Below are 27989 nucleotides of genomic sequence, written 5' to 3' on the forward strand. Positions count from 1 at the left end.
AGGAGGAGGAGGAGAGGGAGTAAAAGCAGTAGGTAAGGAATTGAAGGTGAAGGTGAAGAGCAAGAAGAGAGCAGCAAGCGATGCATGGGCTTTGGACGTAACCAGCGTGACAGTACCAACGAAGTGGAATAAAAACAAAACAGTACAATACAAGATAAAACAAAACAAAACAGCACAGAGGACAGTGACAAGCGAATGTGCTTCACACACATCCTACACACGCAGAAACATTTCCCTCCTCATACACACTTCCCCTCCTTCCTCCCTTCATTATCTTTTCAGCCATTTCTTATTAAACAGTGTGTCATCGAAAAAGTCTAGTCCAAAGAAATACCAGCGTACTCATCGTAGCCGCAAGTAAGGTTCATGTTTTGAAGGGCTTGGGTAGCAGCACCCTTAAGCAGGTTATCAATTGTAACGTTGATTACAGCACGCTTCGAAGAGGAATGTACACCGAAACCACCAATAGAAACAAAGTTTTTAGTAGAGTTGTCCTTCACCAGAGGAATGTCTCCTTGAACGTGAATGAGCGCCTCACCCTCGTAGCGCTCCTGGTAAAGGTTGCGAAGCTCGCGAGAAGTGATGGACTTGTTGAGAGGAACGTTAATGGTCAGACTAATGCCTTGGAACCATTGGGCGACATGAGGAATGAAGGAAACTTGGTGACCAAGATGGTAAGAAATTTCACGCTCGTGAATATGGTCTGTAAGAGAGTAGGGAATTAAGTTGTTCGTTAAAACATTCAAGTCATTCTTGGGAGAAGGCTTCGTTCCAGCTCCGGAGTAGCCAGAAACACCAAATATGGTGGGTTCACCACCGAGCAAGTCGAGAACGGGAGCCAATCCGAGTTGGGAGCCCGTAGCGTAGCAACCAGGGTTGGAAATACGCTTCGACTTGCGGATGGCAAGACGATCGCCAAGTTCGGGAAGCCCATAGGTCCAGCTGTCGTCGAAACGGAAGTCGGCACTCAGATCAACGATGACACTCTTGCCATTGGCAGAGGAAATAGCCTCCACAAAAGGCTTGCAAACACCGTTGGGCAAGGCCATGAGCCAGGCATCAACCTCGCCGGCCTTTTCCATGCGTTTCACATCGTCGGCGGACAGATTGACGTAGCGGACGTCCTTCTTGGTGTAGCCGGGCAACTTGGTGCCCTCCAACTCTCGCGAAGAGACATGCGACAGCTCAAAGTAGGGGTGTGTGTTAATCAAGCTGATGATGTTCTTGCCTGTGAAACCACGTGCACCAATCAATGCAACTTTAGAAATGTTTTTGTTGGTACCAGGACCAGCATTGCTGGCGTAGGAACGGACGCCAAATTGACGAGAAAGAGCAGCGGCGCGATGGGCGACAGTACGACCAGACATTGTGGAGAATGTGCGCTTAGTTGCGGGACTTGAACGAGGTGCAGAGGTAGAAGACTTGTTGTTGCTTACACCATACGTAACGCCACTATCAGCACCAGCAGAGTTTATCGCTTGCTGGACATCGGGGAGATCGATACCGTACCAGAAGTAGTAGCGGCCGTTGCGATAGAGTGTGCCTTCGCTTTTGCCGAAGAACCACTCAAGGTTCTTGACTGAAGGCTCAAGGCACCAAATGAGCGATTTGTGCTCCGACTTGAGGGTGGCCGATAAGCTATCAACAACGTTGTTCAGCCAGCTGCGATCGGTAGCACCGAACACACGGAGGAAGGCAAACTTGGGATTGGAAACGTCAACGACGACAAGGAGCTCGTGCTCGCTGTCGGAATACACCTTGACCTTCGAGGAAGCAATGTCCTTCTTGAACTGCTCCAAGGAGGAAGGCTTCGCCATAGAATTGTCCTCAAAGACTAGCTTCTTTAATGCGGCATCAGGAATGCCGTCAATGTTGTCGCTAACAGAGACATCGAAGCCGCGGCTAATCATGGTACCGGCTCCAGACTCTGTAAAGAGCTCCTTTTGTAAATCCTTTGTGTTAATGATGGCAACCGACGAGGTGCGGGGCAGGGTGTAGAGCAATTCCTTGATCTCTTTAATTTTAAGTTTTGTTCCGTATTTGACCCAGGGCTCCTTAATTAGCGAATCATACTCCTTGTCCAGGTAAATAGTGCTGATTTTTTTACCGGTAACGCCATGGTAAAGGCCACCCTTTTCGTTCAAGTACACGATTTTCAAGGGTTTAAGCACACGGGCCAATTCACCGGCGGCAATGTCGGCGTTGACGTTAAGGAGTTGACCGGACGGGCTTTCCGCCATGGATGTGAGAATAGGCAGCGTGCCAGCACGAATGCTCTGCTCAATCGGGGCCTTGTTCACCTCAAAAATTTTGCCAACATACTGATACTTTTCGCGGTCGAGGTAGTCTGCTTTGAACACACCGCCTGTGATGGGCCGAGCGCGGGTGCCCAAACGTTCGAGAGCCTCAACTAGTTTAGCATTTTCCTCCAAAAACACTTGACGAGCAACCGAAAGTGTCTGAGCATCAGTAATGCGGATTCCGTCAATGTAGTCAGGCTCAACACCTTTGGCCGTCAAGATACGGTTCAATTGTGGACCGGCTCCGTGAACCACAATGGGATACAGACCCACATGGTTCAAAAAGGCCAGACTGCGAGAAAGTGTGTCAATCTCGTCTGAGATAATCGCTCCACCGACCTTGATAATAGCAAATCTCTGCAATTCGAGAGACGTGAAGTAGCGTAAATACTGCTCAACCTCGCGACGACTGCCAATAGAAGAAAGAATCCGCACTAAGACGTCCCGTTCCTGGTCATTAATAGCTGGAGAGGCGAAGGATTTTGTAGAGAATGAGTGTTTTTGGCAGGCAATTGTGCGTGTAACATTGCGTGTCAACGCACGCTTGGCCAGGCGGATGCTGGCAACTTTATTTATACGAGACAGCATCATCACGCTTTGCTTTTAGGATGCAATAATCTCGCTGATGATTGTCGAAAGAAAGAAAGAAAGAAGAAGGAATGTGAGAGAGAAAGAGAGAAATGACAATCTGTCGTTTGCGGGGACAAAGCGATTGCTTTTAAGTAACGTCACGCAGATTCCCCATCCTCAGTATGTGCTGCTCGCTTCTAGCCCTTAGCCGTCTAGGCCAATCTTTGTCCCTTGATGCGAATCTCACAATACCAGGCCATGATACGGTGATACGGCGACCGAGCGATATCTAGCGCAAGGCCACATTGTTACACGAATTGACAACAAAGCGCGTATCAGCAGCTGCAGGTTAGCTGTAGTGACAACAAGCGTAGCGGCGAAAATGGCCTCCACAGCACCTCAACTACCGCCGGTAGATGGTATAGTAAACATCAGCATCGTGAACTCCGCACCACCGGCGATAGCAAAAAGATTGCCCAGGAATCGTTTCGAGCATTACTTTCACAAAGTGTTGAGGTATGTTGTTGTCGTTGTTTGTCGCTCAGAGGTGCAGCAGAGTGTGTGTTTTTTAAGCTCAAGCTTTTGAACGCGCGCGATTCGCAACCAAGTTATAAATAGATACATCGATCAATAAAGTTTCTTGAACGCGAAAAGACCTGTCAGTAATGACGAATGACGAGTGCTTGGAAACGTGCGGGATACCTTGCCATTCTGACGGCTTCTGTACATGCAACGATATTTGCACGACATAATCACACAGCGGTCGACATTGTCCACGGCCCTATTCTCGTTTAGCAGCTTGGTGGAATTCCCACAACCGAATGCAGCGTAAGCGAGGAGAAGTTCATGCGCAAGATGACATCAGCTGCTAGGAGATTGATTGCTTTGGTATTGGCTGAATAGCGGCGATCCACCACCACCACCCAGCGTCTGAGCGATAAGCAGTTTCGGCGGGCCGACACGGTTGGGATGATGTACGGAGGCAGTGTGTCAAACAAGTCAGAGAATTGTCATCGCATCACTGCATTTGTAGATTGATTGTGAAGTGACGTCTTTCATCAACGACGAAAACGAGCTGTTAACCGTCAAATCAATGCTTGAGATGCGATAACAGAGCCCCCCCTTCAGGGAAAACGAAACCTTGTTTGAGATGATCCTCTTGCAACACAGCATCCAGCCGTGCTATCTCACAAGTTTCGCTAAACCACTTCAAGGAAGGAACCAACAGCTGGGGTTATCGATCAGTCCATCACGTTTTGTCCATCCAGTCTGACTCCGAGACAAAAGCTTTATTAGTTCGTGTTTGAACGCATTGAACAGCATTATCCATCGTCTTGGTTTTCTTTGTCTCATAAAGAAGGTAAGCTAGAAGGGGACGACGGGTGGGAGGACGAAAGATCGAAAGAGCACCCAGTATTCAAAGTCGTCAGTTGCTAACAAAGAAAACAGAATCCTTTCCTTTCGCTCGTTCGTCTGCCAACACTTCAATTGTTCATTGCATAGATATCATAAAACACAATTCGCAACATGTCAGTCGTCAAACAAATTCCTCGTCACTTTCTCTCCATCCGTGATATCACCCGGGAAGAGTTGCTTCGTCTCGTTGAGCGCTCTGCTGAAATCAAAACTGCATATAAGGCAAACTATGCAGCTCGGAAACCAGTCGCGCTGAGTGGCCTTGAAGGACAAAATGTTGCCATGCTTTTCTCCAAACGAAGCACACGTACTCGTATCAGTGTAGAATCCGCTACTACTTGTCTGGGCGGTAATTCGCTGTTTTTGGGCAAGGACGACATCCAATTAGGTGTCAATGAGTGTATGTACGACACTGCTCGAGTCATTTCTAGCATGACTTCGGGTATCGTTGCTCGTGTAAACTCGTACAACGATGTAGCAACACTCGCAAAACATTCCAGCACGCCCGTCATTAACGGTCTTTGTGACACCTTCCATCCCCTGCAGGCATTGGCCGACCTTCTTACTATCAAGGAAACATTTGGTACCTTTGACAATCTGAAGGTTGCATGGGTCGGTGATGTCAACAACGTTCTTCACGACATGCTCATTGCTTGTGCCAAGCTCGGCATTGGTGCCGCTGTTGCCAAGCCGAAAGATGTCTCCATTCGGACAGACATTCTCGCCCTCATCAAGGAGGCTGCAAAGGAGAAAAATACAAAGATTGAGTTTAAGGATGACCCCAAGGAGGCCGTCAAGAATGCCGATATCGTTGTTACCGACACCTGGGTCTCCATGGGTCAAGAAGCCGAAAAGGAACAACGTCTCAAACAATTCGCTGGCTATCAAGTCACCGAACAGATCATGGAGCTTGCTAACAAATCTGGCAAATTTATGCACTGCATGCCTCGTCATCCTGAAGAGGTCACCGACGAGGTCTTCTATGGTCCACGGAGTCTTGTATTCCAAGAGGCCGAGAACCGCAAGTGGACTACGATTGCCGCTTTAGAAGCATTCTTTGTGAACCGCGGCAACATCCTTTAAAAATATGAGGCCAGTTTCGGCCACATAAAAAATGAAAGTGTTAACAAAAAGGAGTCGTTTCGACGCAATTTAATGAGTTAATCATTCGCCAGGTTTTATGAGGAAAAATGTTTCTTGACAATTCGAGGTACACAATTCAGCTGTTCATCGTTCATTCAGTCATTAGATGTTTCAAAAGAAATAATGAGAACCGTTCAATGTTTAAATAAGAAGTCAAATATGTATTTCCAGCGATTCCATTCATTAAAAAACATAAAGCAAAACGTAATAAACGCGAATAGGCGATCACATTACTTCACAAAGGAGTCGCATGCCAAAGGATGTGGCTGCAGCTTCTTACAAAGACTTGGTGAGACGGTCGCGAGCTTCATGATAAGCAGCAAGGTCTCGCTCAAACGCCTTCGTATACGGGGCCTTCTCGCTTTGGCTCATGGACCGCCAAATCTTACCAGCTTCGTAAGCCATATCCGTAACGTTGTCGGTGCTCATCAAGTCGTACTGATCACGCACAGATTGGTTGTCCTTTAAATCTTTGTAGAACCGAATGAAGGCTCCAACGGGACGCTTAGGATAGCCAGGAATGCGTAGCTTTGGAAGGGAACGACTAGAAACCTTTTTCTCAGCGCGAATGCTATGACGTACGGTGTTTTCGCGCTTGATGTCTTCCAAAGAAGCGTTTTCGAGGGCTCGGTTGAGTTCGTACTGCTTACGCGCGTTAATTCTGTTGGCTTCCTCAGTCAATCTCTGTGAAAGTGTTAGTAAAACACGAAATAAATACAAACAGCCCGTTCAGACATACGCTCTTTTCAACACTTGACAAATTTCTGTATTCCTCCGACAAGGCGGCGACCCATTGCTGAAGGTTTCCTTCTGGTCTTTCCCTTTTGACGAACAAAGTCCAAGCATTTACTCTGCTAGGAGTGCCGAACTTCAGACCAGCGACAGAGCGAAAGAGCACGTTGGCAGCGCTGAATGGGCGCTTGAACACGAGTGTATTTAACAGCATTGGGGAGTTGGTAAAGGGGAAGAGAATAGTCACTGGATGCGTAATAAGATTTCATCATACGTCACAAAGAACGTCGCATAACTAATACAAATATACACAAGTAATAGTTAGAGACACTATTTTGAACTACATGAACCATGTGAATGTATATATTGGAACATATATTATTAGCAAGGCATCCAAGTAACAAGGGTCCCTCTGATTTCCTGTCGCTGTCTGCTGCTGTGCGCAATCGTAGCGGTGTTAGTAGTTACACTATAAACCCACTATACTTTAGCTAGCGACATTACACATGTAGATGGACTTGTTTACAACTAAATTATATACAAAGTAGTTAGTAGAAGAGTGTGATTTGACGAACACGTGTTCACTTTATTTGCAATAAGCTTCGTTCTTTTAGTCGGCTGCAACCTGATTGCTAGGAGGGAATGCTAAGCAACCATTAAGACACAAGGAGGATGGAGGGAGCGACCGTCTGAAACAAATTTGCCGACATTCGCTTCGACGATAACGGAGAGGTTACAACAGTGGTTCGCGTATTCCAAATTACAGGCCTAGATCGTTTATGCATATATTGGTGGGATACGTTGTAACGGAATAGAAGTCATATACAGCAGAGGAGAAAACACATCCTTCCGAACATTCAGAGACGCAGAAGACGTAGTTCACAGTAACTGAAGACCATTCACGCAAACAGAAACACGAACAATCTGGAACAAACGAAACGGAAGAAAACCCGGAGTTCCATTTAAACGGAGTAAGAAGACGAACGAAAAACAGATCCAGCTATTTCACCATGAGTACCATCGCAAAAAAGGAGCGCAAAACAGACGTTATTATCGTTGCTGGACCGGCCGCCTGTGGAAAAACGACGATTGCTGACTACTTGTCCAAATCATTGGGATTCACATACATCGAGGGAGACGATTTACATCCCCAAGCAAACATTGACAAAATGGCACAAGGACACGCACTGACGGATGAAGACAGATGGGGCTGGTTGGAAAAGATCGGAATAGTGACCGCAAGAACGGCAAGCAGCGAGGACGTTCACGGGATCGTTGTCACTTGCTCGGCTTTGAAACGCAAATACAGAGACCGTCTCCGTTCCGAATTGGCCAACAAAAACATAGTTCTGTGGTTCGTTTTTCTCCACGCCAGCAAGGAAACACTGACGAAGCGCATTAAGGCTCGTGTAGGCCATTTTATGAAAGCCGAAATGATTACTAGTCAGCTCAACACACTCGAGCCTCCCAACGACAGCGAACCAGACGCATGCACCATCAACGTGGAAGGTACAATGACGCAGGCCCAGCATGATTGCCTTGCTCAAGTCCAAAAGTTGCTCGACAAGGAGAATCAAGAGTGAAGAGACGTGCGTCTGGTCGTTTGTGAGAATATGAAAGGGAAAAGTTGTGATAAAAGACAGAAAGAGAGAAGAAACGAATAGAGTGATTCTTGTAAGCGTTGAGGGAATTGACGGAGTTGACGGTGGTTTCACGCCGGACGAGGTTTGATCAATTGAGTCATTAGCGTATGGACGTTTGTTTGGGCATTATAATTCATCATCTTTCGTCGGTTACTTCGCTCTCTGGGCTCGCTTCAGGTTCCTCTGCTTTTGTTGCGGTAGGGGAAGGCTCGTGTCGACGCCAAAACGTAATTTCTGACTGCTTAAAATAACGGCGCTGATCCTCGTCAACAAGAATCAGGCTGAGATAGTAGCGGACACTCAGCTTCTTATTCACGTCGCGGAAGGTGGGCGTCAAAGGGTACCCATTGAGGAAGATTCGAAGCGGGATGGTTTCACCCCGGTTAGGATTGCCATCCATGATTTCGTAGCGGGTGACAATCTCGCTGTCGCTGAACTGGTTTGGAGCTGTGCCTATAGTCTCTCGTCGAATAATGTTTACCTCCATTCGCTGGATCTTGATGCGTACAAGCATGAAGTAAATCTTTCCGATGATCACATCCTTCAGATGGTACTTGTTCTTCATGTACTGGAACTCAATGTGCAAGCAGTCCTCGATACCCACGTCCATCTTAATGTCTGTATTCGTCTCCGGTGGGTTCTCGTACTTGTACACCCACAGATCCTTTTCTCGAAGGACGTCTGACATTTTCCGAGACACAGTTACTCTGCAAAAGTAGCGGAGACGGACGTTTCGGCCCTTGTACGATTCATAAGGCTTGTCAACGTGTCGAAACTCAAAGTCAAGCATCTGGGCTTGTTTCATTTCGCCGGGAGCAGCCAATTCTTGGACACTTCGAGTGAATTCATAGGCATTGCTTTTATCGTAACTGCTCTCAATACAGCCAATAAACTCGATCTTAATACCATTATGTTCAACTTTTCTGCCGTCCTTTAAACGGATTAAGACCTGATTCACACTCACGTTAGCAAACACCTATTAAAGCTACGACTGTTTATTCTATGACTGTACGTACAGTTCCCTTAACCGTTTCGTCATTGTTGTAAATAGGCGCCTTCTCTTTACGGCCATTGCCAAGTTCAAAGTCTACGGTTGGGCGTTCATCCTCATTTGCGAGGTAAATGTCAACGTCGATTGGACTCTTAAACAGATACGACATCGCCAGGTTGCAAGTGCTGCGTAGATGCCAGACTCATGCAGCTGTCACTGAGACGGGACTCGCACTAAAGCTCCGTGGCTTTCGTTATTCCGATTAGTGTGTTAGTACGTAGTTTTTTAAATGGATTACCACGTTCGTTACATGTTGGTATATGGTTTTACGAAAATCACTAAGCTTCGGTAAACCCGATTTGCTCCACCAAAATCATCGCGGAGCGGGGAGCATCAAGACAGAATTCGCAGTAAACAGAAGAGCATTACTGTTGTACACGATACCTTTATACCAATCAGGTACGACGAAGGCCGTATGCTCTGTATACGGTGAACTTACAAATGTTCAGAAATTCGTTGGGATTGCTTCTCAATTCCAAACCCGCTAGCTACTGAACAGTATCTAACGACCTTTAGGTCCCTCGTATTTATTACGTGCTATTTCACCGGTACCCACCAAGTCAGCCAGCTGGTTCTGCTCTCTCGTCGTCTTGGGTACTTCCACCATATTCTTCTTTCTAATACATAATAATCCTCAAGGTTTCTGCGTTGATCGTTGGAACAATGGCACCTCCTCTTTCGCTGTATGTGTCACTCGATCGACTCCATTGTTTGATGTTCGCTTTCATCTAACGCGTTCATTAGTATCGCTGCCCTAGGTGTAAATGCATTCGTGTTACTCCAGTTGACTCGCTTGTTTGAGACTACATACGCTATTCGGCCTTTGCTGACGCTTGGTTTGCTCAATGCATCTCTAGCAGCTTTTTCCGACATCATCGCTCAGGCCATTGACATGTACAAATCGCAGAAACTGAAGGACGGTGCTCTTATGGAAAAGTATGGACAATCCTCGTTCACCACATCCAGCCGTCCGCAATCACTGGATGGAATGCGACTTGTCCGTCTGGCGTTCTATGGTCTAGCATACACCCCTGTTCAGGTGACATGGTTTGCAAAGCTTAGCACTTGGTTTCCCGATAGTGCAGGTAAAATGGCGTCTGTGTGCCGAGTGCTGATGGACCAGGCCTTGTTCGCCCCAATCGGTATCTTTGTTTTTCTTTCCTACATGAGTCTTGTCGAGTGCCGTCCGCTGTCGCAACTTCGTTCTGTTCTACGCAAGCAATACGTCTCCATCCTCAAAGCCAACTATCTTCTCTGGCCAGTGGCACAGTTGGTAAACTTCTGTTTCATCCCGCTCAAATACCAGGTTCTGTTCGTGAACATGATTGCCGTTTTCTGGACCACATTCCTTAGTCTCAAGAACAACACCCGACACTGAAAGACGATCATTCGACCATCGTACACGCGGAAGAAACGGGACTCGGAGAATCCATCTAACGCAATTATTATTCTTATTTATCTCTACGTAACGTCTTTCTTCCTCTCGTAAATTCACATTCCTCTCTGTTATGTTTCACAATTCCAGGCCTCCCTACGTCATTTTTCGCTAAGATTTGCGCTTAAATTATCTAGACGAAGTTTTTTATACTCTAGGCTGGCGGGCAGGGACGTACGGTCTGCCAACCAGCGAGTAAGTCGATACAATGATTTCTGCACGTAAGAGACGCGAAGTTTCGTAGATACATATGACTGACCGAGTGCAGTGTTCCCGTCCTGTACCTTATTGAAGCGCTTATTGCTGCTTGTGGGCGTTACAAGCACACTTATGTTCTTGGGCTCCCTGGCTCGTTGCATTTATAACTGCACCGCTGCTAAAGGAAAAAGTGTATGTCGTGTATCATGAGTGGACGACTAGTCTCTGTTTTTTATGAACGCGTTTCTAACGTGTTTTTCGGTATAGTTGACCGTCTACGGTGCGAAGAAAAATGCTTGGGCAGTGGTAACGGGTGCCACGGACGGTATTGGCAAGGAATACGCCTTACAACTTGCCAAGGCTGGCTTCAACATCGTGATTGTTAGTCGTAATCCCGAAAAATTGAGCCGTGTTGCTCAGGAAATCACGGAGGCCTATCGTGTTGAGGTCCAAACATATGTGATCGACTACAAAATTGCTACGGCTGCCACTTTCCAAAAGCTTGCTGAGTTCCTGAAGCCATTCCAGGTGACCGTACTCGTAAACAACGTCGGGTTGTCTCACAACATGCCTGTGAGTTTCAGTGAAACCACCGAACAAGAGATGGATGACATTATGCAAATCAACTGTTTTGGCACACTTCATACCACTAAGGCCGTCCTTCCTAGCATGTTGGAACAACGTCGTAGCAACAAGAATGGACCTCGCTGCCTCATTTTGACTATGGGTTCTTTCGCTGGTCTGCTTCCCTCGCCTTATCTGTCTACGTACGCTGGTTCTAAGGCTTTCTTGGCCAACTGGTCTGCTTCCCTGGCCGAAGAGGTCAAGAAGGAGGGCATTGATGTTTGGTGCTACCAATCTTATCTTGTCTGCTCTGCCATGTCCAAGGTCCGTCGCCCTACTGCTACTATTCCCACTCCCAAGAACTTTGTCCGCGAGGCACTGGGCAGCATTGGCGTCCAACGCGGTGGTAACCAGCCCTACATCAGTCAGCCATTCCCCTCTCATGCCGCTCTCAGCTGGGTTCTCGAACAAGCTGCCAGTCGTGTGAAAGGTTTCGTCGTTGCTCAAGTCGCTGCTATGCACTTGAGCATTCGTTCCCGTGCCCTTCGCAAGCAGGCTCGCGAGCAACAGAAGGCCAAGGAGACCGCTGCTTCTGCTTAAGACGATGAGAATACTAGTAACAGACGTCTCATGAATGTACTTGCCAACTAATGCATAGACTTATATACAAAGTACAGAATTTCTCCACTTCTCTCAAACGCGCGAATAAAGACACGACAATACGCACACACACACGCACACCCTGATTCCACACAAAATACACACCAGCTCATGCTTTCACCATCGACTCGATCGTTTATTTTATCTACTCAAGCTCGACGATGTTGCCGCGCTCAGAGACGTAGATACCGTCCAAGAACTTACGAATATCCTTGTTGCGGACGTTGCAAGCTTGCTTGATGCTGGCGGCGGATTGGGAAACGTTCTCCAAGGAGTTGCCCTCGAGGACAAGCTCATCCTTAACGGCTTGGGACAAGGAAACGGTGACACCGGGCAAACACTTGATCACACGAGTGATACGCTCACCCAAGAAGTTACGGATCTCAACAACAGTGTTGTTCTCAGTCAAGTTGATGTTGATGGGGAAATGTGCATACACAAGACGCATCTTGTAGCGGTAACCCTGGGTGACACCAATGATCATGTTGTTGACGATGGAACGGACGGTACGGAGGCAAGCGTTGTGCTTACGGGAACCGTGCCAGACAATGAACTTCAACACATTGCCCTGCTTCTTGACCTCGGAGTCGACATGGCGCAAGTTCTTGGTCAAAGTACCGCGAGGACCAGTGACAGTAACAATACGGGCCTTGATTTCGACGGTAACGCCTTCGGGAATAGGCAGAGTCTCGTCCTTGTAAATATCACGTCCCATCCTGTAGAGAGTTGGTGGTTTGCACAGCTCGTGATGCGAGACGTTCGACCTACAGAAAGTGTGACTGTTTTTCGTAAATTTTAGGTTAGGGTTTTTTGTGGTGGTGAACTTGTCCTGATTCGGCAGGGAGGCCTTCGGAGCGTATCATTTTGGGCGATGGGGGAGGGGCGCGGAATAGTAGACGTCAGCGGTTCATCAGAGGCTCGCTTAATCGCAACCCCGCAAAGCTTAAGCGCGATAATACTGTTGTTGAACATCAATAAAACGCTGGCCTCGTTCAATGGCGATGTGTTCCGGGAGACGTTGCTGCTGCAGCGCTTCGAAAACGGCCTTGGCAACGTTCATCCTGTTTCGTGAGCCAATAACTTTGGCGCTGATGTCTGAAATTCCAGCACAATTGCAGATTTCGTGGACCACGGCACTGCAACGGAGACCAAAACCTATGTGAGAGAGATGGTTAGTAGGAGGAGAAAAAAAGGATGAGAAGCTTGTGGATGTTAAATGAAACAACGGACTCGAAAGATATGTTGATTGTCAATTTAACACCGTGTTCCATTTGTTGGCATATCGTACCTGGTGGCCGGGAACGCATGGTAAGATGAACGGCGTGAAATTTTGTCCGAATGACGCCGTATACAGTTCGATCCTGGTACCGCGGAACAAAGATCATGTTACGAAGGGCCTTCATAGAGGCCTTTTTGTACGCAATTGCTGTTGTTGCACCTTTTCCCTCGCCGTATCCAACAAGACCATTACGGTCACCAACAGCAGCCATAGAGTACATGCTAACGATCTTGCCCTTGCGAGTTTGATTCACGACCCGACGAGAAACGAGCGGTACGAACACAAGCTTTCGAAGTACCTCTTCGGGCACGACAGACGTCCGACGCATGTATTCCGCAAACCCCAAACGCTCCATTGTAGTTGGGGGTTTGTCCATATCCTCAATGTCCGGAGGAAGCCTGGCCTGATGAGTGAATTTTGGGTTCTTTAGTGCATTTTGGACAGCAGGAGATGATGTGTTGAGATGGGGATAGTCATGAAGTTCATCGTAATTGTTGAGCTTCGAAACATATGAGAGATGGAGTTTTGTATTTCGAGCCAACTTGGCGTTTTGAATGTGCTGCTTCACTAGCGGATTTGTCAACAAAAAAGACTCCAGCTCGTCTATATTCGAGTCAGCATTCTTGGTATCTGTTTCTGGAGTTTTTCTTGGTGTTTGTTGGTTGGATATGTTTGCAGGAATGGATGAGTGAAAGGAGAGGCGATTAACAGTTATAAACCGTTTTTTCAACGAAGAAAAGCATGTCCGGGCAGCAGTCTTTGCTGGCTCAAAAAACTGTCGTAGCATAGGGCAGGAAACGAGCTGATTTGCTCTTACGTTGTGGAAGCAGGTCCACGAGGAAGAACAGAGGAGAGAGTATGGACAGTACTTTGATGATCGTCGGACGAAATGGAACGTACAGGGAACGCACTCAAAGGGAAAGGGAAAAACTTACAAACGGAGTTTACGAGCAAAGGATTGTTAGGAGGAAGAAGATAAATTAATTAAAAATAATTATAAAACCAAAAAAAAAAAAAAATTAATTGAATTCACAAAAAATACAAAAAATATTAAAAAAAAAAAAAAAAAAAAAAAAAAAAAGAGAGAAAAATATTTCATTCCAAAGGAATCGGATTTCGTAACTTATCAACACCCCAGTACTACATACTGTTTACTGCAAATTCTTTGATCACGGCTGCAATCCTGTGTAATCGTTGTTGTTGGTGTTATAACGCGCGACGCGTCAATCGCCCTACAACCTTAATTCGCTCTCTTTGTTGACGTCACTTATAGCTTAATAGATTTCCGAATGATTTCTGAATCCTGCCAAGAACCAACAACCTCTTTCTCTCACTGTCCCCTCACCATTTGGCAAAACAGGTGAGCACAGATTGATTGAATTGACCTGTACGAGGACTTTTGCTTCCTCTTGTATGTGAAAGGCGTCTGGGATTTTTCAGCGTTTCTTCTTCTTTATAAGTTAAGTTACATGCCCTATGTTCATAACGAAGAATCCAATGCTTCACTAACACCTCCCGTTTGGAAAGCCCATACTCAGAATCGCTGATCGCATGTATCACTGGCGTTCGGTGCGACAGGTAAAGTTCTTCTTCCCCACGAGACGATGGTTTGCACAGGCAAGTTTGCACGGTCGACACGATTTGGGAGCCTTGTCGCCATATGAAGTACTTGGACTGCCGAAAACATGCTCGAAGTCGGACATCCGGAAACGGTATACCGAATTGGTAAAGAAATACCACCCTGACTTGAGCGCCGACAAAAATGAAATCAGCCAAGAAGACCGTAATCGTGTCTTTCAGCTCATTGTTTCTGCCAATCGACTATTGTCAAACGAACGTTCGCGTCGTGCATACGAGACTCTTGGAATTGGATGGGAAAACAGCCCCGAACCATCACCGTCTACAACGTCGCAAAGTAGGAGACGTACGACAAGACCCAATCGACCGCGGTATAGCGGAACAGCCGCATGGCAAGACTACTATTACAATTCACAGCAGTACTACGACGAATGTGAGCGCACCGGCAAGGACACTGCTGGTCCGGAGGATGAAGGGATTTTGGCTATTTTGTGTATCTTCGGCGTTTTGACGGCAGCGCTCTACGCCGGGAATTGGTACACTGCCCGCGAGCATCTTCATGCCAAACGTGCAAGGGAGCAAGCGATTATGGCGGAAGACGCGCAACTTCGCGGTGAAATGGCTCGTAAGCTCACGCGACAGCAACAAGTCGATTTGTTTTTGAAACGTCGCGAACACAGCCTTTCAAAAAGGCTCACTCCTCCCAAATCTTCCTCGGCTCCGACGACATCTGCAACAAAGAAGGAGTAACGCCCATGCTAGAGGTACCGGACTCCCTCGACTAAAATTGTTTGATGCGTATTTATTATGAATGCGTACTGGAAATGAACGAACAGCAAAGAGGAATAATTGCAACAAAAAAGCATAAACAACAAGAAACAACGAGACAACAAGAAAAGGCACACGACCGTTAAAGCATGCAATATGCGCGTCATGCGCACAGGGTCGTGATACCACTTGAATTAGACGTCCCGCAACTTGTGAGCGACAGTTTCATACACGTAAAACGTGATAGCGTTCACCGGTGCAGCACGAGCAAGCACAGGAACGAAGCCGCGCCAGAAACCGGAAAAGCCAGCGGTTCTAAAAATGCTTTGAGCACACTTCCATGACGTCGAATACTTGGCGCCAGAACCAAAGGCGTCCGTTTGAATGTTGGACTTGACAACGTCAAACATGTATGCTGAGATCCACATGGCGTAACCAGCGGCGGCACCGTACAAGCAGAGTCGCCAGCCAGGGACCTCGGATCGGCTGGTGTACCCACGAGCTTTAATGGCCTGGGCGAGCAACAACTCATAAGCCAAAAAGTACATACCGACTCCGTGAGTCTCACGAAGTACGGTGGGGAAAAGACCCTTCATGATGCCTTTGAAACCGTGCTGTGAGGCTATCTTGCGCATGCAGTCGACAGGGCCCTTATACAAAGGATTGGGGCCAGTTTGAACCTGCAAGCGAATACGAATGTGTTCGATGGGACTGACGAGGACCGAGTTAACCGCTCCACTAAAGGCACCCGCCATATAATATTGGCCAAATGTCAGTTCGTCGGTACCGTTTCGGGCGTAAAAGAAACGTTTGCCGGACTCAAAGGCAGTGAACTGTGTGGAGATACAGAGGCCAATGCCCAACAACGGCATAACAGTGCCCTTGTAAAAGGCCTGCAAACCTTCATTCTTGATGATTTTCTGGACACAGTCAACTGCGTTTGTGTATTCGGGTGCACCAGCAGCTTGGGACTGCAAACGAACCTTGACACAGTCGAACGGTTGTCCAGCCAGAACCTGTGCTACGCCGCCAGCAGCGCCAGCGACAAAGTCCTTCGCCTGCGCAAATGTCAGTTTCTTCTGCTCTGAGCTTTGACGACGATTACATTCTCGTCTAGTAGCAACCGTGGAGGCGACCAACTACCGCGAGAAAAAAGCTTACCGACTGCGAAATATTGGATTCAGACATGGATGGTCTTCGGTGAGCAGCAGAAGACGAAGAGTATAGGGTTTAGACTGGAACGATTACCGACGAACAACTTCGTGGTCGCCGTAATGAATGTTGTGCTTATCTCGAAAATTCACAACTCGGTAAGTGCAGGCGAGGAGTACGGTGAGTTTCGGTAAAGTTCGTTATTACAAACAACAACAAACTGATTAGTAACTCGTTATACTTCTTTATTTGTAATTAGCGTGCACCCCATCACTTCACTATCCTCGATTTTCTCTATGACGTCCGGCATCAGTCATTCCGTAATCTTCGGCTACCCCAGAAAATCGCGTTTACTATACGGTCATGCATGCGTCAGTACTACGTCACACAGACCTTAACCGCAATAACAGCCAATCAGAACGAGAATATGTTTCTGCGTCATTTCTACGACATCAGAACTTTTGCTCCACCATGTTCCCGTTCACAGCGGCCGTTAATTGTTCTGACGTAGAGTACGTTTCATGAAGAAATGGCACAAGTATAAATTGACGCGGGTGCGCCGTCTATTAGAGCACACAACAACAACATTCAATTGCAATCCCAGCAGAAGTTCCTCTTTTTTTTTTGATTAACAACCATGTCCTCCAGGTCTCATTACCTTGCACACACGAACGACTCAGATGAGCGTACGGGAAAACATCATCAACAGACAACCAACAAGCACAATCATGCTCATAAGTTAAATGACTCTAAAGACCAGCGCACGCTTCACAATCGTTTAGAAGCTGAATTGGAAACTGAGGCACCAGACAACAATTCTGCTGAAATTGGCGGTCCTCCTCCTCATCACCATCATCATCATGCAAATGATAAAAAAGAGACCATTATGAAGGGCCAGCTCACTGATGCCACTGGTCAGAGCGACCTAAAGGAGCTTCGGGATTATCTGAAAGAATAGACCATCTTTTGGAGTAGATTTGCGAACAGCACAGCTACAAATGGCAGTAATGACATGATTACGATTACCATAATTCGTTACGATGGAGTGGAGAGTAGTGTAAAGCCGTCAGTTGATGATTCCAAACGCCGTGTCTGTTGACTTGCCAAACAAGTAGCCCATTTGTCAAAAGGTTTAGAGTACAAAGAAAGAGAATACAGTTTCGTAGAAGTACTTTAGCCTCTCTGTGTCCTGAATTAACTTATGAATTACAATGCTCCAAAGTGTGGAGACTAGTAGATTTTACAGGATGGCTTCCCCTTTCACCGAAAGTAAAGTAGCATATAAACGACTGAGTTTGAGTTTGAGTCGAGAGTGAGAGAGAGAGAAAGAGATTAACAGTTTAAAACAACGCACGTCACCCGCTGGACTGCTAAATACCAAAAAAAAAAAGAAAAAAACAAAGTTATTCTGTCTCGTTTTTTCCTACTGCCACTAGTTTTCAATCGAGTTTCCGTACTTGTCGGCAAATATACCAAGAGCCTTAATGGAAAAATAGAATTTATAGTTGGGATAGGCAATGGAAACGTTCTTGTTAAAGATGCCTTCCATGGATTTTTGGTGCCAGCTGCCGTCGTCACGCTGACTCTTCATGAGGAATCGAATACCACGAACAATCGGTTCCCGGTCCGGATACTCTGCATTCATCAATGCTAGAAGAGCAAACGATGTCTGAACGACAAGACTTGTATCCCGCCATTCGGTATACACACCGGTAGCACAACCAATATAGCTCTCGCTCCAGCCGCCGTCTTCACGTTGCTTGGACAATAAAAATTCACATGCCCGCTTTTGGTGCTCGTTGTTGGCGTACGTTCTGCCAACAATAGCAAGAGACTCCGTGGCAAACATAGCGGCATACGTGAAACAAATACCCCAGCTTCCGTACCAACTGCCATCCGGCCGTTGGGCTCCTTCGATGTAACGAACCGCCTTGTCAATTGTCTCATTGATATCCGAAAGTCGATACTCCGGATCCAAGTTGGAGAACGTTTTCAGGGCCAGAACAACGGATGTCGTACATTCTGGATACGAATACTCGACCATGATCTTGCCGAAAACTTCAGCGGGATTGATTTTCTCCAACCAAGCTCCACTGCGAATAGGCTCATACGACGCAAAGCCCAGATCGTCGTTCTGCATAGTCAACAATAAATCAACAGCCCAGCGCAAACGGTTACGGCTGACACGAGACAAGATACCCGGGACAGACTGCACCATCATAACCGCCCGCATAGCTTCAGATGTCGTGTCTGACACCGTATAGCCTTGGGTAACGTTACTGAATGGCCAACAAGCAAAGTTGCTATGACGGTAACCTTTTCCACCAACATTCTTACGGACTTGCATATTGTCCAAAAAGTTGAGTGCTTTTTGTGCGTTGCCAAGGTATTCCTTCTCAAAAATAAGCTTTGACTCGTACAAGGCCTGCAGAGCAAACGATGTGTCCCAGATTTGAACGCCGTTTGTTCCCCGCATACACATTCCTTCCGGTTGAATCCACATGAACTCGCGTAACCGGTCAATGAGACGCTTGAATGCATAGCTCTTGGGACCTTCGTGAAAATACACACAAAGTGTATTCATGCAGGCATTTACCGGACCGAGACATGCATAGTCTGTGTTTTCATTCTCAATCTTAATCAAGTCATAAGCAGCCCTGGTTGCAGCCGTACGAACAAAGTTTGGTCGAACGTAATGCACATACTTCTCGACGATCCAATTGATGGAGTCTAAAAGACAAGTGTGTGGGCAATACACATCAATTGGATTCACATTGTTGCGATGTTTTCGGAAGTTAATTTCGGAATACGGTGTAACATAAAGCTCCTTGCGGAGCTCAAGAATTAAGTCATTTACTGGACAGGCATGTCTTTCTCCGTACATGTAACCCATTGGCAGGTAAACCATTCGTACATGACACCACCATTTGCTGGGGTGTGCGGGAATCCATTCGGGAAGCATCCAAAGCTCCGGAGGAATAGGATTCACACCATCCCAAGAATAAACATTTAAACAAGCAAGCCAAAACTTGCCCCAATGGGGTGCACCAATGGCACCTCCAAGTCCATGCAGACAATGACGAGCCTTCGCAGCCACAGGATGATCGGCCTCCATACCCAGAAGACGAAGGACGACGTAGTTCATGACCGTACCAAAAACGGTTGACTCGCCTTCTGTGTGAATACCCCATCCACCGTCGTCATTCGTATGGTTTGTCAAGTATCGAACAATTTCCGTAGCCCATCCATCAGGGAGCGGAGTCTGTGTAATGTAATATGAAAGGACAAATCCTGGAATCAGGAACAACGGTCCCTGATACGGACTAGCCCAATGTCCGTCATCGTTCTGGAGGTTGCGAAAGAATTCGAAACCATTTCTTGCACTCTCTAGCGGAGTCTTCGCTGGACCAAGTTTTTTTGCTTCCTGAATAAATCGTTAGCAAAAATTTCAGGCTGGAAAAGAGTAAATCAAATAGGGTGTGAAGCTTAACGGTTCATATCGTCATTTTTCATTCGACCCTTTCTGTCTTCGTTATTACTTCACATACTGGGTCTATTCCAAGATAGTACTTTTCCTTAAATGTTAACGGTCTTTTCTTCGAGTCTTCTTCCGATAAATATTCCCAAGTCTCTGCTGAATCCTTCGCGATATTCAATCTCCATCTGCTAATATCTGTTTTCGCGATGAGTTTCTCGAGTTCTGGACGGAGATGAGTGGACTCCATTCTTCTTTAGAATCCAAAATTGTCCAACGAAACCGTTTCGTCGTATTAAGATTTATGTGAATGTATTATAAATTTACAGTATAACGGTCGACTCTTTCCTTCACAAAATATACTATAATAGTACAGGCTGCGTTTGAGGTCCAAAAAGTCCTAGAATCCCTTTCACAGCAGTCGTTGGAACTTGTCTTAATGATATAGGTTTCGGCTGGGAGCTGTTACGGCACTGACCTTGCCTAGGCGTAAATAAACTGGTTGTTGTAATGGTATCTTACCACTACTCCACCTATCACTGGCCTTACCGAATGCTTTACCACAACCAGGTATTCCACCATTATATGCTGAATTTAAAAAAAACAATTGAATCTAAATACGCGACGTGAATCAGCACAGTTGCTTTCCCAATAGTGGTTTTTTTCACAATCGTGTACGACGATTTTGGCTCTACTGACACGCGATTTAATTTTCATAAAGAAGTGGTTACGACGTGTTCTAGCCATTCGTTGACCGCCTGTGCTTTTCCATTTATATAATGAATGACTGAACACTTATTGAATAGGATCACATCTGTTTTCTTGTTTTTGTTACGTTTTACTTAGACTTTCCACCGGTTCTTTTACACTCTTGTTTTCGTGTCCTTCAAATACCACTTCAGTGCATTATCCGTTTCTCCGGTCTCTCCAGTGAGCTCAATTGCTCGTATCCGTTCATTCTGCTTCATTTTCTGCTCGTTATTCTGTTGTTTATATATACTCTTCGTTTGTATATATCGTCTCCTCTATTTTACTTCATCATGGCTACTCCTATTAAAGAACATGTTTATGTTATCACAGACTCAGATCCTCCTGCCCCAGAATACCAGCAGCCTTCGCAATTCGAATTCATCTCCTCTTCCATCGAAGTTTATCCCAAATCGGTGCAAGAAAAAAGTGGTGAACAGCAAGCTTCAACTTTTGTATCGAAGGCGTCGGTTACAACGCCATTGCCTAAAGTAAAAGCTCATAAGACAATTGAAATTGTCGAAGTCACCGACTCCCCCATCTTAGACTCACAGCAATCCTCCTTGCGTTCACAACCACCGCCGCCTTCTTTCACTGAGAACGATGATTACCTTCCCAGTCCAAAGACGGCCTTTGCACCTCAGGCGATCTCTGCGCGTGTTCTTGCGTCCGCATCTCATCTTCCTTGTCATGACCAAACAACTCCAAAACACAGCTCACTTCTCACAGATGAAGGTCCTATAGTGGTGTCTTCCTCCTCTCCGCTATTCCTTCCTCCAAGTCCCGTATCCGTTCCTGCTCCACTTGCCAGTTCCTTAAATACGTCCACAAATGATTTACACAAAAGCGTGCCCGTGCAACATCCGGTTTCGTCCTCTCCTCCAGAATTGCCTGTCTTCCGTGTAGATGAAGAACAGGACCAGGATACCACTGTACTTAGAGCAAACTCTGTTTCCCCCACACATGTTGCTTATCCAATACCGTTGACAGACTCGTCCAGTCCGCTCTCTAACCGTGTACTTCAGGACATTCAAAAAAGCATTCGTGCACCTCAGAGCATGTTTTCAGTAAAGGAAAAAGAAACCGTACCTGATCAGAATTTGGTTACTCATCCAAAACCTTCAAGGTTAAGGAAATCTTATTCAGAATCTATATGCTCTTCTTCGTCAGCTGCAACTGCAAACCTGCATGTTGCATCAGACTTTACTCGCTCGCGCTCCCTGCTTGGGGAACAAGAAACAAATCGACTGCAAAAGCTTAAAAGGAGACATAAACAACATACAGCAAGCGAAGAGGTATGTTCAAAAAACACAACCACCGCGGTCACTCGTACTGTATCTGGCGTTGCACACAGAGAAAAAGTTCTTCGTTCATTGGAGAAGAAAAAGGCGAAAGAAGCCAAAGCTGCTGAACGAAAACGTCTGAAAGATATGGAGACTTTAAACAAAAAAAATCGCACTCGAAAGGACTGCCTTCCGGAGATGATCTTAAATGTTTCGGAAGAGTGGATGCTCACTGAATTTGGAGAAAAAGTTATGAATAACTTACGCGAAGAAGGTTGTACATTCAAACCAATTCCTAATCACCCACTAAGTGCAGTTACTTGGAAACGCCTTGTATCCAATACTTACAATGCTACCAAAGGTTACTTCGAATATGACAACGAGCATGAAGAAGCCGAAAGTCTCATTCTTTTACGGTTAACCTGTACTGAAGTTGTAAAAATGATCTCTGACAACGCACTTGAAGACTACCTTCATTCCATTCAGTCTCAATTTCCTTCCATGAAAATACTCCTCTTGTTGGAGGGCTGCAAAACCTACTTCAAAAAACAACGTTCAGAAGTCAACAGACAGTTTGCTGCCGCAGTGAATAATGGCACGAAGCCCCTTCTTTTCGGATCAATGTCTAAATACCAACACATAACAGAAGACGTGCTGAGCGAACGTCTTATTGAGCTTCAAGTGAACCAAAGTATTCTCATTAATGAAACATACAATGTTGACGAATCTGTTCAATGGATTGCTTCAATAACGGGCGATTTGGCAATACGTCGATACAAGCCGAAGCCGAAAGGAAAAATGTTTTGTTTGGATAGTGGCCAAGTCAAGTCTGCTGCAAACATAGATGATTCACTAAGTTACATGCTCCGTGAAATTTCGCGTATCACACCTGCGGCCGCCGATGCAATTTGTTCCAAATTCCCTACCTTGTTTTGCTTAATACAGCACCTTCGTGAACATGGCCCAGATGCTCTTGCTGAAGTTCGAATTAATACAAACCTGGTTTCCCGTAAAATAGGAAAAGCTCTTTCTAAACGTGTTCACACGGTTTTCCTTGGCCGTGACGAAAATCAAGACATTCCATGACTTCTTTTAATATCTCCAGCATATCAAAATAATTGCTTCTTACAATCTCCCCGTTCTGTACACCTAACCTCGTTCTATTTTCCTTCATTCGGTACACGGCCGTGTAAAATTACAATTTTAAATCAGTTCTATATTTTCATTAATATAATCATAATACTTTCATGATAGTCAAAACGTGAACAAGCACGTAAGTTGAAAAAAAAACGTCTAGTTAGAGCTCGTCAGCTCGATATCGTTTAGACAGCGTCTAATGGCCAACACATTATCGACAATTACGGCATCAACGCCATGTTTGACTTGCCTTCTCACATTCTCAGCGTCATTGTTCAATACACCGTATGTGAAACAAGCAAGATCCCTTTGCTTCACTGCATCAATTAGTCTGGGGCAGTGAACAATGGGTTGACAGGCACTAACGATGCCAAGCAGGCCCCATTTGCAAGAGAAATTGATTGCCTGCTGAAGAGAGGCAGCACGGGCATCCGTTCTATAAGCCGTACCAGCTTCTGTCAGGAATAAAACCGGAATGGCAGACTGCTTTAATGAAGCAAGGATGCAGATATCAGGATTAAAGCTGGAGAATATGAAGTTTCGCTTCTTGCCATGGGTATGTATCATGTCGAGTATAATATCAACATATGTATTCGCGTCAATACCCACGGGCTCCAAACCCTCTTCCTCAGCTTCGCTTAACATGGCATATTTTAACTCAATGTTAAGACCAATATTCAAAGGAACCCTCAAAAGAATGTCCTTAAACGTAGTAAAAGGTCCGCAAATACTATTACCAAATGAGTTTCCTTTATAGACACTCGAATTTGGGCTGAGGGAGCCTGGTTCAATGCCATCTTCTAAGGTGAATGACGCGGGTCTAGGCATGTCAATGCTTCGCGAACGAGTTCTTCCAACAGATGATTCAGTTTCATCAACGTCACGGGTAGGATATTGATGGGAAAAGGAGAGGAATTGTTGATAGGTGAGAGAATGAATTTGTGCATCCACACCGGTTTCGTGAACAATGAAGTCGTGATACACAACGGGGACAAGGTCTTTCGTCATCTGAACATCAAATTCGACATAGGAGGCACCAAGATTTCCAGCTGCAATTAAGGAATCAAGTGTGTTTTCACCAAGCTGCAAACATTTGCGATCAGGAAGATTCTTACCAAGACCACGATGCCCAATTAAGGCCACATTGCTTCCCTTGGCATCATGATTCAAACTGAAACTTGAGTTGCAAGCATGTTTCAATGATGAAGTACTAGGCTTGGACGATAAGGTCGCTAATGCGGGTTCACTCGTTAATGCCTTAGGGGGCTCCGCTTCCATGCTGATAGCATTGCCGGCTTTTGAGTAAGTGGAAATAAGTGCTTGGACATTAACCCATCTAACCACATTCATGTCCTTTGTGGAAAGCATGGGCAAAGGCGATGCCGGCTTCAAACTCTGCATATGCGCTCCAACATTTGTCAATAGACTTGAAATTCGACAGACAGCCTTCGCAAGCATACGCGAGGAACGTGAAGCCAACAAGTCGACATGTAGCACAGCACTTTCTGGCGAGGCAACCTTGAACAACAGCTCCACAGGTTGCTTATGAGACGTAGGTGGAGCGGGCGAATTGTCTTCAAAAACGTCATCTTCCTCAACATCACCATCGTCGACATCTTCCTCGAGACTGTTTCCGTAATGCTCACCAACTTCACCCAAATTGTCAAATTGGCTGCGCGGAATATTGATCACACAGCTAGGGGATCGCTTGTCAGACGAATGTGAAGACAAGGAACTTGTCGATGCGTTAATGCTCAATCCTTCAAAAGAAGTGTTCACTTTTCCTGAAAGGTATTCCGCCCCTTCATCTAAAACCGTTACACGAACTCGACCACTAATGCCATCCAGTCGAAGAATCAACACACTAGCATTAGGGTCCGAGACACCGATTTGCATGGCACGATCACAAGAGCGGATGTCAGAGTTAGTGGGTTTAACATCCAAACTTCCACTAGTGACAGGTTTATTACTTAACACAACGTCCGTCTTCAGTAGAGCAGCGCAGTCCAGGTGCCCACGAATGGCAGCGTGTTCCATTGCCGTCCAACCACACGAATCGACTTGTGTCAAATCCGAACCAGCCTCTAACAAAATCGAGACAATTGGCTGCAGGCCAAAAGCAGCTGCGATAATTAAGGGTGTCCAGTCGTAAGGCGGTTCAAGTGCAGTAACGGACTGTGGGCATAGCCGAAGAAGTTCTTGCACGCAGTTTGCATGATTAAAACGAGTTGCGACGTGAATGGCAGAACTCCCATGTATGTCCTTTGCATCCACAGGATAACCAGCACGCACCAATGCTTCAATCACGCCAGCGTCATCAATCAACCGACACGCAAGTACAAGAGTTGGAGTAGGAGTGTCATGAAGCTTCGCGTTTTCTTTTGGTTGATACACGGTTAAAGCATCAATACAGCCAACATTACAGTTCCGAATTGCAAGAGACATGGGAGTTTCATAAGCAACGTCGCGCCATTCCGGACTGCTCCAAGTGCAAGTCTTCCGAAACGTTGGACATACCTCATCCAACTCACGACAAAAGAGAGTGCATAAGCCTGCTTGGCCATTCTTTGCGACGTAATGAAGAGCCGTTTGACCAATACTGTCTTTCGAACTTAGAAGACGCGCCACGAGATGAGGTTGCTGATTGACGCTACTTGATTCGTTCTTTGTTTCCGTAGAGCGTCGATTAGCGGCGTGCAGAGCTTGCTCGTGTACGAGTTTCAAGAATGTTTCTAGCACCTCCGCGTCTTTGTCCTTGCAACTATATACAGCATGTCGAAAACCACGGCCGATCATGTCAACATCACCGACCAGCAGCTTGAGAACCAGGTTAGTGCATTGCACGGCTCGTTTTGTGATACACGAAGTCAACACATCAGAAAGAAGGTGTGCCGGAGCTTTCCCCATAATGTTAAACAGGCCCAACGAGTCATCTTTCTCTAAGCAGACATCCAGAGATTGTCCACTGCTTGAGGAGGTGGGTGAACTACCATAGCCGCGAAAACTGAACTCAGTCTTGAGTGTGTTCATTGTTGAACGTACAGTTTTCAGCGTACGTTTCACCTCATGGGCGCCAGCAAACGGATGCGTCAATGTTTGGAGTATGTAGAAATCGTTAAAGGCGTTCGTATCAAAATGCTTGTCAAGCTTGCGAGCAAGCTTCTCAAAAGCACATTTGTTCCATTCGCAATACGAAGAAAGCCGATGCAGCTGAAGCTCAATATTGTTCAATTGGGACAACAGAGACTTTTGCAACTCGGTCCGCGATGTAGTGGAGATGTTAGATCCCTCGATAGATTGTGTTTCCGACTGCAAACGTTGAGCAAACAGACTCATTCGAGAAATGCGCGAGTCATAAAACGTTGTTACACGATCGAGGTTGACATGTAAGTCGTCCATTAAGTCACGGAGAACAGCTTGACGTTCGTCATTGCGAACATCCTTCGCTGATTCGCCTAATTGAGTGGCTGCAGCAAGCAGTTTACGCTTGATTCCTTCATAGTCCACGTATTCATCTGCATATTGTGGTACAATGGCTTTGTGTAGGCTAAGATATCGTTAGTATGTATAGATAAGAGGATGAGCAAGCAGACGCAAAATCAAAGGAACCAAAAGAAGCAAGCAAAGGGTAGTTTGAAACGATGCAACCCGACGCAACACCACACAAACTCAATGAGGATCGGTCCTCGTCGATAAGATCCTCTTCAACTTTTCGTCGCTAAACCGACATACCTTTCAGTAAACTTCATTACGAGCGACGGATTGACAAATGATCCGTAAAAAATTCCGCGGGAATTGCTGGGATCCTATTCAGGCAATAAAAATGAGGACACTGTAAGAATGTCCTGTGATTGTTGCCACAGCGTCGGAGAAACGTGAGTCAGCAGGTGTTTGTCCGGTAATGACAATTCTTCTTTACCAGACTGACGACAAGGAAAGTGAATGGTATATGGTAGAAGCAATCAGGAAGGAGAAGTCGTCCTAATTCAACGTTTGGCGACAGTCTAAGAAATGGGTTTCCGACTGCGGAGTTTGTTTATTCGGAGACTTAAGCGTTCGTCGCAGATGCAAGAATGTGGGATGAAGTAAATAAAAACAAAAGCACCACTGAACACTGGAGGCTTCTTAGTCAGAACTGAACAGCCCGTATGCTTCCGTAGCCAATACAATGGGCAGGGAAAGTCAATGACCGGACCGACCACGGTGCCAGCCGAGGTTCGCTTTCACCTACCGCTTGCAAACGTCATCGCTGTACAGCCGCTGGAAAAGAGAGGTAACACAGGTAACAGCAAGAGGACCAGAAGGGCCGACATGTGGCGGAGAAGTGTGGGGCGTAACATGGGGAGGAAGATTGGACGAGAAACGGAGAAAAAGACGGAACAGGAGCGGAGGAATACAAAAAAACACAATCAAGAACCGTAGACGCGTCATAAACGATCGTTGACGCTCCGTCTAGAGCAATGTGTTGAAAAAAAATCATTCTAGACGCGCCAATTTTAAAGAATGTTACTGTGAATTAGTGCAAAAACACGGTTCAACTCGGAGGCTCTCTTCCTTGTCCGCACAGTTCATTCACCTTACGCGTACAAACACGATGAAAAAGAAAATCGTCCTTCTTGGGTTCCCGAATTCTTCATTCTTCCCCTCTGTCCTTTCTCACCTGCCCACTTTTTCATCTTCGATTTCGCCATTTCACTCCAATTGACCCTCTCTGCATTCCAATTGTCGACAACCAGCCAGTTCTCATCCTCTAATACACCGAAACTCTCTCTATAAGCGTCGTCTTCGATACGACTACATGATCCTCCTCTTTTTGGTATTGGCTAAGGTTAAGTGAAGTATGGTGTTGCACCAACCT

The 27989-nt window shown here is 46.0% G+C and overlaps 15 protein-coding genes across 15 annotated transcripts; 7 read left to right on the forward strand and 8 right to left on the reverse strand.

The window, feature by feature from the left end:
• Positions 1-266: 266 nt before the first annotated feature.
• On the reverse strand, positions 267-5611 carry SJAG_00636 (N-acetyl-gamma-glutamyl-phosphate reductase/acetylglutamate kinase). Its single transcript, XM_002171874.2, has one exon. It carries the CDS (start codon positions 2889-2891, stop codon positions 318-320), a length of 2574 nt encoding a protein of 857 aa, XP_002171910.1. The 5' UTR covers positions 2892-5611; the 3' UTR covers positions 267-317.
• Positions 4021-5572, forward strand: SJAG_00635 (ornithine carbamoyltransferase Arg3). Its single transcript, XM_002171873.2, has 2 exons — positions 4021-4230; positions 4320-5572. The coding sequence occupies exon 2, from the start codon at positions 4398-4400 to the stop codon at positions 5367-5369; it is 972 nt and encodes a 323-aa protein (XP_002171909.1). The 5' UTR covers positions 4021-4230; positions 4320-4397; the 3' UTR covers positions 5370-5572.
• Positions 5547-6429, reverse strand: SJAG_00634 (hypothetical protein). The gene is made up of 2 exons (XM_002171872.2): positions 6169-6429; positions 5547-6113 (listed from the first exon to the last, which is right to left on the reverse strand). The coding sequence occupies exons 1-2, from the start codon at positions 6373-6375 to the stop codon at positions 5706-5708; spliced, it is 615 nt and encodes a 204-aa protein (XP_002171908.1). The 5' UTR covers positions 6376-6429; the 3' UTR covers positions 5547-5705.
• Positions 6430-6641: 212 nt separating this feature from the next.
• Positions 6642-9006, reverse strand: SJAG_00632 (retromer complex subunit Vps26). The gene is made up of 2 exons (XM_002171870.2): positions 8821-9006; positions 6642-8753 (listed from the first exon to the last, which is right to left on the reverse strand). The coding sequence occupies exons 1-2, from the start codon at positions 8962-8964 to the stop codon at positions 7941-7943; spliced, it is 957 nt and encodes a 318-aa protein (XP_002171906.1). The 5' UTR covers positions 8965-9006; the 3' UTR covers positions 6642-7940.
• On the forward strand, positions 6888-9106 carry SJAG_00633 (gluconokinase). Its single transcript, XM_002171871.2, has one exon. It carries the CDS (start codon positions 7172-7174, stop codon positions 7742-7744), a length of 573 nt encoding a protein of 190 aa, XP_002171907.1. The 5' UTR covers positions 6888-7171; the 3' UTR covers positions 7745-9106.
• A 37-nt stretch (positions 9107-9143) lies between these two features.
• On the forward strand, positions 9144-10320 carry SJAG_00631 (Mvp17/PMP22 family protein 2). Its single transcript, XM_002171869.2, has 3 exons — positions 9144-9254; positions 9372-9538; positions 9600-10320. The coding sequence occupies exons 2-3, from the start codon at positions 9519-9521 to the stop codon at positions 10231-10233; spliced, it is 654 nt and encodes a 217-aa protein (XP_002171905.1). The 5' UTR covers positions 9144-9254; positions 9372-9518; the 3' UTR covers positions 10234-10320.
• Positions 10321-10425: 105 nt separating this feature from the next.
• SJAG_00630 (ketoreductase) lies at positions 10426-12533 on the forward strand. The gene is made up of 3 exons (XM_002171868.2): positions 10426-10511; positions 10559-10680; positions 10756-12533. The coding sequence occupies exons 1-3, from the start codon at positions 10499-10501 to the stop codon at positions 11650-11652; spliced, it is 1032 nt and encodes a 343-aa protein (XP_002171904.1). The 5' UTR covers positions 10426-10498; the 3' UTR covers positions 11653-12533.
• Positions 11751-12476, reverse strand: SJAG_00629 (60S ribosomal protein L9). The gene has a single exon (XM_002171867.2). It carries the CDS (start codon positions 12425-12427, stop codon positions 11858-11860), a length of 570 nt encoding a protein of 189 aa, XP_002171903.1. The 5' UTR covers positions 12428-12476; the 3' UTR covers positions 11751-11857.
• Positions 12534-12655: 122 nt separating the features above from the next.
• SJAG_00628 (mitochondrial 37S ribosomal protein MRPS5) lies at positions 12656-13778 on the reverse strand (the record flags this gene model as incomplete). Its single annotated transcript, XM_002171866.1, has 2 exons — positions 12656-12867; positions 13001-13778. 2 exons carry the CDS (start codon positions 13776-13778, stop codon positions 12656-12658), a joined length of 990 nt encoding a protein of 329 aa, XP_002171902.1.
• Positions 13779-14072: 294 nt separating this feature from the next.
• Positions 14073-16624, reverse strand: SJAG_00626 (carrier with solute carrier repeats). Its single transcript, XM_002171864.2, has 2 exons — positions 16499-16624; positions 14073-16395 (listed from the first exon to the last, which is right to left on the reverse strand). Exons 1-2 carry the CDS (start codon positions 16523-16525, stop codon positions 15532-15534), a joined length of 891 nt encoding a protein of 296 aa, XP_002171900.2. The 5' UTR covers positions 16526-16624; the 3' UTR covers positions 14073-15531.
• SJAG_00627 (DNAJ domain-containing protein DNAJB family protein) lies at positions 14461-15319 on the forward strand (the record flags this gene model as incomplete). The annotated part of the gene is made up of 2 exons (XM_002171865.1): positions 14461-14469; positions 14519-15319. 2 exons carry the CDS (start codon positions 14461-14463, stop codon positions 15317-15319), a joined length of 810 nt encoding a protein of 269 aa, XP_002171901.1.
• A 331-nt stretch (positions 16625-16955) lies between the features above and the next one.
• On the reverse strand, positions 16956-20478 carry SJAG_00624 (lanosterol synthase Erg7). Its single transcript, XM_002171862.2, has 2 exons — positions 20038-20478; positions 16956-19913 (listed from the first exon to the last, which is right to left on the reverse strand). The coding sequence occupies exons 1-2, from the start codon at positions 20212-20214 to the stop codon at positions 17922-17924; spliced, it is 2169 nt and encodes a 722-aa protein (XP_002171898.1). The 5' UTR covers positions 20215-20478; the 3' UTR covers positions 16956-17921.
• SJAG_00625 (hypothetical protein) lies at positions 17127-17447 on the forward strand (the record flags this gene model as incomplete). The annotated part of the gene is made up of 1 exon (XM_002171863.1): positions 17127-17447. One exon carries the CDS (start codon positions 17127-17129, stop codon positions 17445-17447), a length of 321 nt encoding a protein of 106 aa, XP_002171899.1.
• SJAG_00623 (Holliday junction resolvase subunit Eme1) lies at positions 20453-23222 on the forward strand. The gene has a single exon (XM_002171861.2). The coding sequence runs from the start codon at positions 21005-21007 to the stop codon at positions 23078-23080; it is 2076 nt and encodes a 691-aa protein (XP_002171897.1). The 5' UTR covers positions 20453-21004; the 3' UTR covers positions 23081-23222.
• SJAG_00622 (glycerophosphoryl diester phosphodiesterase Gde1) lies at positions 23158-27959 on the reverse strand. Its single transcript, XM_002171860.2, has 2 exons — positions 26864-27959; positions 23158-26678 (listed from the first exon to the last, which is right to left on the reverse strand). Exons 1-2 carry the CDS (start codon positions 26878-26880, stop codon positions 23288-23290), a joined length of 3408 nt encoding a protein of 1135 aa, XP_002171896.2. The 5' UTR covers positions 26881-27959; the 3' UTR covers positions 23158-23287.
• Between the last annotated feature and the right edge of the window lie 30 nt (positions 27960-27989).

This window comes from Schizosaccharomyces japonicus, assembly GCF_000149845.2.
Source record: "Schizosaccharomyces japonicus yFS275 unplaced genomic scaffold supercont5.1, whole genome shotgun sequence".
Taxonomy (NCBI): Eukaryota; Fungi; Ascomycota; class Schizosaccharomycetes; order Schizosaccharomycetales; family Schizosaccharomycetaceae; genus Schizosaccharomyces; species Schizosaccharomyces japonicus.

Coding starts and splice junctions, on each gene's coding strand:
- SJAG_00624 (XM_002171862.2), bottom strand. CDS start 20,214: ATGGAGTCCACTCATCTCCGTCCAGAACTCGAGAAACTCATCGCGAAA. Junction 19,914..20,037: donor ACTATCTTGGAATAGACCCA/GTATGTGAAGTA, acceptor CGATTTATTCAG/GAAGCAAAAAAACTTGGTCC.
- SJAG_00632 (XM_002171870.2), bottom strand. CDS start 8,964: ATGTCGTATCTGTTTAAGAGTCCAATCGACGTTGACATTTACCTCGCA. Junction 8,754..8,820: donor ACGAAACGGTTAAGGGAACT/GTACGTACAGTC, acceptor AGTGTGAATCAG/GTCTTAATCCGTTTAAAGGA.
- SJAG_00629 (XM_002171867.2), bottom strand. CDS start 12,427: ATGGGACGTGATATTTACAAGGACGAGACTCTGCCTATTCCCGAAGGC.
- SJAG_00634 (XM_002171872.2), bottom strand. CDS start 6,375: ATGCTGTTAAATACACTCGTGTTCAAGCGCCCATTCAGCGCTGCCAAC. Junction 6,114..6,168: donor TGTCAAGTGTTGAAAAGAGC/GTATGTCTGAAC, acceptor ACACTTTCACAG/AGATTGACTGAGGAAGCCAA.
- SJAG_00636 (XM_002171874.2), bottom strand. CDS start 2,891: ATGATGCTGTCTCGTATAAATAAAGTTGCCAGCATCCGCCTGGCCAAG.
- SJAG_00631 (XM_002171869.2), top strand. CDS start 9,519: ATGGCACCTCCTCTTTCGCT. Junction 9,539..9,599: donor ATGGCACCTCCTCTTTCGCT/GTATGTGTCACT, acceptor CGCGTTCATTAG/TATCGCTGCCCTAGGTGTAA.
- SJAG_00623 (XM_002171861.2), top strand. CDS start 21,005: ATGGCTACTCCTATTAAAGAACATGTTTATGTTATCACAGACTCAGAT.
- SJAG_00633 (XM_002171871.2), top strand. CDS start 7,172: ATGAGTACCATCGCAAAAAAGGAGCGCAAAACAGACGTTATTATCGTT.
- SJAG_00635 (XM_002171873.2), top strand. CDS start 4,398: ATGTCAGTCGTCAAACAAATTCCTCGTCACTTTCTCTCCATCCGTGAT.
- SJAG_00630 (XM_002171868.2), top strand. Junction 10,681..10,755: donor CCGCTGCTAAAGGAAAAAGT/GTATGTCGTGTA, acceptor TTTTCGGTATAG/TTGACCGTCTACGGTGCGAA.
- SJAG_00626 (XM_002171864.2), bottom strand. CDS start 16,525: ATGTCTGAATCCAATATTTCGCAGTCG. Junction 16,396..16,498: donor AATCCAATATTTCGCAGTCG/GTAAGCTTTTTT, acceptor ACATTTGCGCAG/GCGAAGGACTTTGTCGCTGG.